At 39.4% G+C, this 10,235-nt stretch overlaps 2 protein-coding genes across 3 annotated transcripts; both read right to left on the reverse strand.

Moving 5' to 3' along the window:
- Positions 1-4,726: 4,726 nt before the first annotated feature.
- LOC112183686 (GDSL esterase/lipase EXL3-like) lies at positions 4,727-7,211 on the reverse strand. 2 transcript variants are annotated; one of them, XM_040514206.1, is made up of 6 exons: positions 6,400-7,211; positions 6,101-6,262; positions 5,842-5,972; positions 5,476-5,709; positions 5,118-5,373; positions 4,727-5,044 (listed from the first exon to the last, which is right to left on the reverse strand). In XM_040514206.1, the coding sequence occupies exons 2-6, from the start codon at positions 6,195-6,197 to the stop codon at positions 4,854-4,856; spliced, it is 909 nt and encodes a 302-aa protein (XP_040370140.1). In that variant the 5' UTR covers positions 6,198-6,262; positions 6,400-7,211; the 3' UTR covers positions 4,727-4,853. The 2 variants fall into 2 exon arrangements, with proteins under 2 accessions (XP_040370140.1, XP_024177810.1); XM_024322042.2 differs by having other exon boundaries at positions 6,101-7,211.
- A 143-nt stretch (positions 7,212-7,354) lies between these two features.
- LOC112186725 (translation factor GUF1 homolog, chloroplastic) lies at positions 7,355-9,617 on the reverse strand. Its single transcript, XM_024325226.2, is given in 2 exon segments — positions 7,355-7,598; positions 7,601-9,617. Coding segments are annotated over 2 exon segments (2,031 nt in total). The 5' UTR covers positions 9,513-9,617; the 3' UTR covers positions 7,355-7,479.
- Between the last annotated feature and the right edge of the window lie 618 nt (positions 9,618-10,235).

The raw sequence follows: 10,235 nt of genomic DNA on the forward strand, positions 1-10,235 counted from the left end.
GTGAACAATAGTAGCCAATGGCTCTACAGGATCACCATTAATTTGAATATCAAGTCTTATTAGATCACTTTCTTTGTACCCAAGTAAAGTATACTCCATGCTAGGATAACCCTTACTTTTGGATTTGAGCTGGTCAAAGAAATCACCTACCATCTTAGCTAGGGGTAATTCATAAGTGAGTGATGCCCTATTCTCAGCAATAAACTTTATTTCCTTAAACTCTGCTCTCCTTTCCTGTGCCAACTCCATAAGGGGGCCGTTATACTCTTCCGGTGTAAGCATCTCAATCTTCATAATAGGCTTCTCAATTGACTTCCTTTTCCCAGGTTCAAGAAGCAAAGATGAATTCGAGCATTCAACAACTTCCCCATTTACTCTTCCGGTGTAATTGCATGCATATATTATTTGAAACAAAAGTACACTCACAATATACAACTAATGTGGCCAAGCGTATGGATCCTCGTCGAGCAATAGGTCAGTACCTCGTCCTGTACAAAATTACAATTCATAAAAGATGATTCGAAAGTTAAATACGATTCTAAAACGAAACCCGAAAACCCCTTGTAAACCAATATCTCACTTTCTTCTCGAACTCATCCCAAACTTTACAACTACGATCGATTCGTCGTTTTAAGTATTATACAGTAGAATCAAGATAAATTCGACAGTCGGATTCTCGTAAATCGACAACCCAAACTCCACAGTTCGGTAAATCACAATCAATACTAAACCTCCTCCAATATTTACAAAACACACACCAACAAGCTTCAAAAGATACAAGGAATGCAACCAGCAAATTTAGGAGGCCAGAAATGCCCCCAGGCGCCACCGACCAACCCCCAAACTGGGTATCAACACCTATGCCAAAATGTTTCTTTCAATAAGTCCAGCAACTTTCACAACTACAACAAAGTCCAATTTGAAGTCAAAAGTATGGAATTTACCTCGAAAGCAAAAAGGGGAAATTCAAAACCCTAGTTCTTCAAGGCTTCATTTCGTGCTCCACACTTCAAATTGGACCAAGAGACTTTGAAAAATTAATGTATGATCCAAGAGCTCCAAGACTCACTAAGTAATATCACCAGAGGTGGTCGGAAACTCGAGTTTCGACCAAAACCCGAAAAACAGTGACTTTGCCTTTTTCTCCTCCTTGTTGTACTCTCTACAGCTCGAATCAAGCCACCAAACCACCCATAATTGAAAAGGGCGGTGAGAGCTTTTCAACGGTACTTGTGGCCTCAAAATCTGTCGCCGGACAGAGGAGTTATCACCGGTCAAAGTTGATGTGGTCGGGGGGGGGGGGAGGGGGGTCGAAAATGAAAACTTACCACAGTAACTCCTCCTTTTATAGAAAATTTACCATGAACAGTAATTTTAGGTTTTTTTTTTCTATAACTTTTACATACAAACTCCGATTTATGCGTGCCATTTGTCTGGTCACTAACTCGGTTTAACGTCCTCTAAAACTTTACTTTCATGAAGAAATTTTTTTCAAAACTGACCCGACCAAAAAGTCAACTTTTTGGTCCACTAAAAGTATCAAAACAAAGTAAAAAGTGAAAGTAATTGTCGTTTACTGTCCAAATGATTAGTAAACCGGTAAATTGAGATACGGGATGTAACATTGTCTATCAGAATTAGTTTACTGTTAGGCCACGTTTGGTTTGCTGAAGGGAAAAAAATGCAAGCAATGTCTGACCTTTGATCCATTATAGTAATTTTGATATCTTAAGTTTAGAAAATATCACCTTGATATATGAGGTTTTGCCCCCGACCCAACATAAGTACATGGGGCTGTTAACTCCATAATCGTATATGGGCAATTTCAATCTATCATAGTATCTGTTTTTTCCTTCTTCCTTTTTTTTCTTCATTCTGAGTGTTTTTTTTTAGTAGAAGGGTTTGGGTCGAAATCTGATATGGGCACCCATCTCCCCTTTCCCACCATCGGTCAACCAACAGTTTCACCGACCCGCATCACCGCCAACAATCACCCTTCACTAACTCTGTAATTGGAACCTAGCGAGGTAGAGTTGGATTTAAGATACCTTCATTGAACTTCTGACAAGAGTAGAGGCAATCTGCAACAAGTACGACCGATCCAACGTCTCTGGCGATGATGCTTTCGCTCGCCTCTACTCCTCAATTGAGGCGAAACACAGCCTAGAGACTTATGCTCTAACTGCGAGATCTGGGTTTAGACCAAATTTTCGAATTGGCGATTGGCTCGAACCCTTTACTGTACAACTAGAAGATCAGCTCTCCTCTCGCCTTTTCCCTTTCTTTATCTCTAGGCTCAAAGCCCAACCCTTTCATCCATTTACGAATGGAATCTAGTTGGAAGGAGAGAGATTTTCAGATTTGAGAGAGGATTCGTAAGAGATAGAGACCAACTGGGTTTGATTCAAATCTGGTGGAAAACAGATAGGGTTTAAAGATATTGGATAAATGGACGAAGTATCCTTCATTTATGTCAGTTATCTAACGTCATTACAGAGTTAACGACTCCAGGTACTTATGTTGGGTCAGGGGCAAAACCTCATATACCAATGTGATATTTTTTAAACTTAAGGTATCAAAGTTACTAATGGATCAAGGGTCGAACACTAGTTGCATTTTTTTTCCTTCACGGAAAGTAAGCATCAAGCAAGGAAACTTGTTCATTTCCTGAATGAAGGAAAAATAAGGGAAAAAGTGGTTTCTTCCAAATACCAAAGTAATCACTTTCCCCCATTCTATTCTTGGATTTATTACTTACAACACATTATTTTATTCGATTAATTACAAACTTTTTGACAACTTTTCTAATATTACCAAACATCAGAATGGAAATTCTTGGGAGATTTCTTTTCCATTCCCATGGAAAAGACAAAGGAATTACTTTCCTTTCCGTGTACCAAACTGTTACGTCCCGAACCTCAGTTTATCAGTTTACTAGTCATTTGGACGGTAAACAACAATTACTTTCACTTTTTACTTTGTTTTGATACTTTTAGTTGACCACAAAGATGACTTTTTGTTTACGGTCAGTCTTTGAGAAAATTTTCTTCATGGAAGTTGTAGAGGACGTTAAACCGAGTCTGTGGACAAGTGGCACGCTTAAATCAGAGTTCGTATGAAGAAGTTATGGTCTAAAATGTAAAATTACTATTTATGGTGAATTTTCTATATAAGGTACAGTTTCTATTTGGAAACTTACCCTGCGATTTTCTTTCTCCCCCCCCCTCCCGGGCACCGTCAACTTTGACCGGTGATATCTCTTCCGTCCGGCAACAGATTTTAACACCACAGGTACCGTTGGAAAGCTCTCCCTGTTCTCTTCAATTCTAGAGTGGTTGGTGGCTTGGTTTGAATCGTGGAAGGTGCAGCAAGGAGAAGAAGATCAATGCATCGCTGTTTTTTAGGTTTTAGTCAAAACTCTAGTTTCCGACGACGATTCTTGTTGGGCCTTTGAGCTCTTGAATCATACAACCATCCCTCAAAGTCTATTGGTCCAATTTGAAGTATGGAGCATGAATCAAAGGATTGAAATTCTAGGGTTTCAAAATCCCCTTTTGCTTTCGAGGACGACGTACATAGCCACTGTTTGATGAGGAAATTCTTACGCTTGAGCGGCTAAGTCATACTGTGAGTGGACATTTGTTTTTACATTAATGATGCATGCAGTATTATATTTTAAATATCTAATTATCGTGTTGATTTATAACTTGCTTATAATTTATTGGGATTTCTTGAGATTATATTTCCAACAAGTTATTTATAAATTATCGAGAATTCTTGATGTTATGATTTTTGAGTATCTATTTGTATGATGATATACGAGTATGAATGGTTTATTGAGTATTTGAGCATGGTTGTATTATCGAGATTTTTTGAGTTATGCTTTCGTTGATTTATTGATGATTCACAGAGTTAAAATTGAGTTCCCTTTTTCAAAAGCATTTATTGATTTTCGAGTTATGAGAATTGTTGAGTTTTCGTGGATTTCTTCCGGTTTATTTGAGGAGGTAAATATGTTAGTGCATGCATGCATTACCTGGTCGGCAGTCCCCTCCGATGCGTCATCTGGTCGGCAATATCCTCCAATGTGTCCCTGGTCTGCAATATCCTCCAGGTGGCATGAGATGATTAGTCGACAATTCCCTCTAGTCATATCGCCTATTTTGATTTTAAAAGATTCCAAGACGATTTTCGAGATGTTTTACAATACCTGTTTAAGTTTTCAGTAAAGAAAAGGATTAAGAGTATTTTCAAGACTTTACTGCATGCGAGGTTTTTAAGAGAATAATTTGGGAAAGCAGTAAATTTTATATTTGTTTTCCTTTGAGATTGCTTTTTTTTTTTCGTCCACTCACTCTAACCGAATTGTTAAGTGATTTTTCCTTGGGCTTTTCGGTTTCAAATGCCCAGTTTGCACGCTAGATTAGTTGAGGTCGAGTGTACATGGAGTTGAGGCATAGCTGTCACTGCTTCCGCATTGTAGGACTCATCTATCCTTTACCTTTCTATTTTATTTTCTTGTATATCTTGTGTATTAGATTGCTCTGATAACCTGTGGGGTTAATATTGTTGAGACTTGTGTAATGTGAATTGGGAGATATTGTGATTTGGAGCAAGGTGGCTCTAGGAGTTGAGGAAAAATTTGGGGCTGGTCTTGTCACAAATGAGGCCTTAGTACTATAAACACTTTTAAAAATATAGTTTACGTCAACCGAAAAAAAAAAAATCGGTAACACCTGACTGCTTTACTAAACAACCACTTATTCTCATATCACACTATAAGCCAATTTATCTTATAAGCACAACCGTACAAAACTAGCACTTAATATAACTTCTATGATTCTTCAGACAGTTCAGAAGAATTTGTCAATCTGCTTTAATATTGCAGAGGTGAGGATCCTATAAGCTGTTTCTGTGGGATGAAAGCTATCCCAGAATATGTACTTGGACGCATCGTTGCAAATAACTGGAGTGTCTTTGTTACACAGAGGCCCGGACTCCACAGTTCCTGTTCCACAGCATCCTTTATCCACCACTTCAAATGCTGAATCAATAAATCATGTCAGCGAACTGCTTTACTACTGTTGAAGATAGAATGAACATGCAGCTGAGATTACCATATTGAGCAGGGTCTTGGATAAGGGACAACAAAGGGTTATATATATCAATGTAAATGAGTTGTGCTTCTGGAAGTCTCTTATTGAGGGAGTCTATAAGGGGGGAGAGCTTCGAGTTGAAGAGGACTGCTGCTTGGTTCTCAGTCTCATAGCAGGCTCTCTCTATGCCTCCATCGAGTGTTCTCTGTGCTGGCACACACCCAATTGGCGGCATACTTATTACTCCAATCACTCTTGCTCCCAGTGCATAAAGTTCCTGTAATTTCTCCCGCATTAACTAACATATAGTACAATATTACACTTCAAACCCTTAACTCTCTAAACCAGTTTGACAGTGCTAATATTTTTCGAATAGTACCTGGAGGAAATTTGAAGCTACTTCAAGCAGGAGATCTGTATAAGCTGGAATATCATAGTGAGCGCTCCTCAGTGGTGTAGAAAAATAATTAATTGCAAGGTCATTGGTTCCTATTGAAAGGATGAATAAGCTTTCTGACAGTAGAGTGGCTGTTCTTTCATTCCCAATTGCTGTGTTTATCTTGCTTTTGTATTCTTTGAACAAGTCTAATTGATCTGATAATGACAAGACAGACTGATACAAACAGAATTAATTAAGAGAAACCAAGGACATATGATATGATACGGTATGATATGTTGTAAATACTAAAAATTATTAGTGTAAAAGATCATATATATTCACACACACGTGTGCGCGTATGTATACCTGTAATTTGGGAGTGAGAGGGTCATATCCTGAACCTCCTGAGGCAAAACATACACCAGTAAGTAGGTCTTGAAGCTGCAAATTCGGATCCAGATAAGCCGGCAACACCTTCTTCACTCCTAATTCTTCAGCTGGAAATTAATTTGCTTAAGTAATCAGTATTAAGCAACAAAAATGTATCAATAATGGTAGTATGACTATATGCAGAACCAAAATGGTAGAAACCACAAAGAATATGTATTCCTAGAGTTTTGATTACCAACGAAGTCTGAGGGGACTCTTCCATTGCTAAACCTTCCTGTAGGCATTCCTCCCATAAAGTCTCTTCCATAAGGTGGGAAATTGCTTTTGCTCATAGAAACGATGTAATCGTTATTGCCAGTATCCAATATTGAATCTCCAAAAGCAAACACCGCTGGAGCTGTTCCATTTTTGGATAGTGTTATAGCAGCAACATTATGGGAGAGCAATATAAATAAGATAATCACAGAAACTCTGACAGATGAAGATGAAGGAAGAATTATTGGGGAGAGAAAAGCCATTGTAATATGTGGATACTTTTGCTTCTTCTTCTTCAAGTAATCAACTTTTGGGTCTTTATAAGCATCTCTATAACCGCAGCTTCAGCTCAGTTATTTAGCCTAGAACAATAATGTACTTTGTAGTAGCTGTTCAATATAGTTGGATTTCAATGTACTTTTCTCTGCAATGCATGAGGATTCCAATTCTTTTTTGCTACCATAAAACAGTTCACAATAATTACAAAAAGCCGCTAAAAGAGAAGCATATTAATTGGGCGGGCAATCAAACCTAAAAAGCAATACGGTTTATTACCTCCATTATGTATGATGGCCAATGCTTATCCGATAGCCTATTGTGACAGAAATAATTTTGCCTCTGTCAACAGCTTGATAATACTATTTCCTTAGTTGCTGTATCTAAACATTTCTTCAACAAGTTTCCAGAAAATGTCCAACGAATGAAATATACAGACCATGCAATAGTCTAAAACGGTGGTAATTAACTCAATTACCAAACCTCCCGGAAGCCTTTCTTCCTATGAAATTGAGTTCTACGACAGTATTCATAGGTTGTTTCCAGGATCCACCATTCAATCTCCTAAACAATCAATGCTGGAATTGTTCCGTTTTCGGTAGTTTTATGGTAGCAGCAGCATTATGGTAGATAGATATAACTATAGTGATGAAGAAGGACGAAGCTCTCAGGAAAGAAATCCATTTCATTATGTTGATATTGTTATATACCGTCCTTTAAGCATTTCTATAAGTAAGGCATCTTATTTAGTGGGAACCTTGTTGGATATAGTTTGGTTTAATTTGGCTCAGTTTTGATCTTTGCCAACTCATATTCACAAAAGAAAAGAAAAGAAAAGTCTAGAGTCTAGACCTTTGCCTGCTCCTATGTTCTTTGCTGGTGTGCAGTGCAATGAATTCTGAAAAGTAACTACTACAATAAAACTGTCTGGTGCAAAGCAATTCGTAGGCCTCCAATATTGTTCACGAAAGATTATATGATTATATTGAATTTTTCAAGCTCGATGGAAGCTGCTCAAGCTTCTCATAATCCACAAAAATTTACAATTTTCAAGATGTTGCTTCTAACAATAAACTTACATAATCATAATACCTCCTTTTCAAGTTTCAACACAGCCATGAAGGCTTCTTGAGGCACATCAACTTTACCGATTGCCTTCATTCTTTTCTTCCCCTCAGCCTGTTTCTTAAGCAATTTCTTTTCCTTGAAATGTCTCCGCCATAGCATTTGGCTAAAACATCCTTTCTAATTGCCGATAAAGCTTCACTGGCAATCACTTTCGTACCTATGCATGCTTGAATCGGTACTTTAAACATCTGTCTTGGTATAAGCTCCTTCAGCTTTTGTGTTAACGCCCTCCCTACAGCATATGCCTTATCCTTGTGAACAATAGTAGCCAATGGCTCTACAGGATCACCATTAATTTGAATATCAAGTCTTATTAGATCACTTTCTTTGTACCCAAGTAAAGTATACTCCATGCTAGCATAACCCTTACTTCTGGATTTGAGCTGGTCAAAAAAATCACCTACCATCTCAGCTAGGGGTAATTCATAAGTGAGTGATGCCCTATTCTCAGCAATAAACTTCATTTCCTTAAACTCTGCTCTCCTGTCCTGCGCCAATTCCATAAGGGGGCCAATATACTCTTTCGGTGTAAGCATCTCAATCTTCACAATAGGCTCCTCAATCGACTTCCTTTTGCCAGGTTCAGGAAGCAAAGATGGATTCGAGCATTCAACAACTTCCCCATTTACGCAGTTCACTTTATACACAACACTAGGTGCAGTAGTAATCAAGCTCAAATTGTACTCTCTCTCCAGCCTTTCCTGCACGATTTCCATATGCAGAAGCCCCAAGAACCCACATCTAAACCCAAAACCCATAGCACTCGAACTCTCTGGCTCAAACTGCAAAGCAGCATCATTAAGCTGCAGCTTCTCAAGTGCATCCCTCAAGTCCGGAAACTGGTCTGCATCCACAGGGAACATCCCACAGAACACCATTGGAGTAGCCTCCTCATAACCCGGCAATGAACTCTCCGCCTTCCTACCATAATGCGTGATCGTATCCCCAACTCTCGCATCGGCCACCGATCTTATAGAAGCCGAAAGAAACCCCACCTCACCAGCATAAAGCTCCCCCACTTGAAACTGAGTCGGAGACAAAACCCCAAGGTCATCAGCATAGTAGTCCTTCCCGCTAGCCATAAAATAAACCCTATCCCCCTTCTTTATCTTCCCATCAATCACCCTAAAATACACAATCACACCCCTATAAGGATCATAATAACTATCAAAAATCAAAGCCCTCAGCGGCTTGTCAGCAGTGTCAACAGGTGGAGGCACCCTCTCAACAATGGCATCCAAAATCTCACTAATCCCAATCCCTTCCTTAGCAGAACAGAGTATCGCATTACTACAATCCAACCCAATAACCTCCTCAATCTCCTTCATTACAGTATCCGGGTCCGCCCCAGGAAGATCAATCTTATTCAAAACAGGAATAATCTCCAAGTTATTCTCCAATGCAAGATAAACATTCGCCAATGTCTGCGCTTCGACACCCTGCGAAGCATCGACAACTAACAAAGCACCTTCACAGGCAGCCAAAGACCTCGAAACCTCGTAGCTGAAGTCGACATGTCCAGGAGTGTCGATCAAGTTCAGGCAGAAGGGTTCACCGGTTTTGTAACTGTACCTCATCCGAGCTATCTGTAACTTGATGGTGATGCCTCTCTCGCGCTCCAGGTCCATGTTGTCCAGAAACTGCTCCTTCATTTCACGCTTCTGGACTGTTCCGGTGGATTCTAGAAGCTTGTCGGCGAGAGTGGACTTGCCGTGGTCGATGTGAGCGATGATGCAGAAGTTGCGGATGTGGGAGATGGGGACCTTGGAGAGGCGGTCGTGGCCGAGCTGGGAAGTGGGCTGGGGGGCCTGAGAGAGGACGTGGAACTTGGGCTTGGGGCGGAGGTGGGTTTTGTGGAGGAAGGGCTTGGAGGGGGAGAGGGAGATGAAGGGTAAGAAGGCGGTGGAGGGTTGGGAGCGTTGGGGAGTGGTGGTGGCGGTTGTGGAGAGGAGGAAGGCCGGAGAACGGGAACAGAGGTCTGCGGCCATTTTTGGCCGAAAACCAGTTTGGATTGAGTTGTGGTGAATATATGGCTTGGGCTACTACATTGTGTTTTGGATTGAGTTTTTGACTAATACTTTTTTGTGGTCTGAGGAGAGCAGAGAGCCCATGTAAAACAAAAGATGAGCCCGACTCCTATCTCCGAGTATTTTAATCCGGCCGTCCATTTCATTCTTAACTTCTTAAGGCGATGACGGCCGTACAGGGTGGGAAAAGAAAAAGAAAAAACAAAAAACCAAAAAACAGGCTGAAATCGGTTGGTTTGGTGCGGGTTTTTTTAGAAAATTAACAAATTACATATAAATTATTGACAAAAAATTACTTAACAAATACATCATTTAAAGATTGAATTAAATATATAAGTACTAAATCTTACAAATAAGGACAATTTGCTTCATGAGTTAGTTTACTTTTTTACTCTTAACTACTTCTTTTGACTTTTAATCCCTTTATAATGATTAAATCTTACAAATAAAGACAATCTGCTCTCCACTTGCCACATATCATGAGTTAATTTATTTTTTATCCTTAACTACTTCTTTTGGCTTCTAATTCATTTATGTTACTGTCACGCCCCGAATTTTGAATAATTAAATTCAAATCCGAAACGCGATAACTCACCAAGCACAAGAAAAACACATAGAAAATTTTTCATTTAAATTAAGCAACATAACAACTGAGCTCACAATGTCAATACCGACTCGTTCTTT

Source organism: Rosa chinensis, chromosome 2 (assembly GCF_002994745.2).
Source record: "Rosa chinensis cultivar Old Blush chromosome 2, RchiOBHm-V2, whole genome shotgun sequence".
In the NCBI taxonomy this organism is placed as follows: Eukaryota; Viridiplantae; Streptophyta; class Magnoliopsida; order Rosales; family Rosaceae; genus Rosa; species Rosa chinensis.

Bases quoted from the DNA above. Each gene is read 5' to 3' on its own strand.
- LOC112183686 (XM_024322042.2), bottom strand. From the start codon at position 6,383: ATGGCTTTTCTCTCCCCAATAATTCTTCCTTCATCTTCATCTGTCAGA. The intron at 5,710-5,841 runs GTATACATACGC...TGTTTGTATCAG, and splicing joins CTCTCACTCCCAAATTACAG to TCTGTCTTGTCATTATCAGA. The intron at 5,374-5,475 runs GTACTATTCGAA...GAGAAATTACAG, and splicing joins TAGCTTCAAATTTCCTCCAG to GAACTTTATGCACTGGGAGC.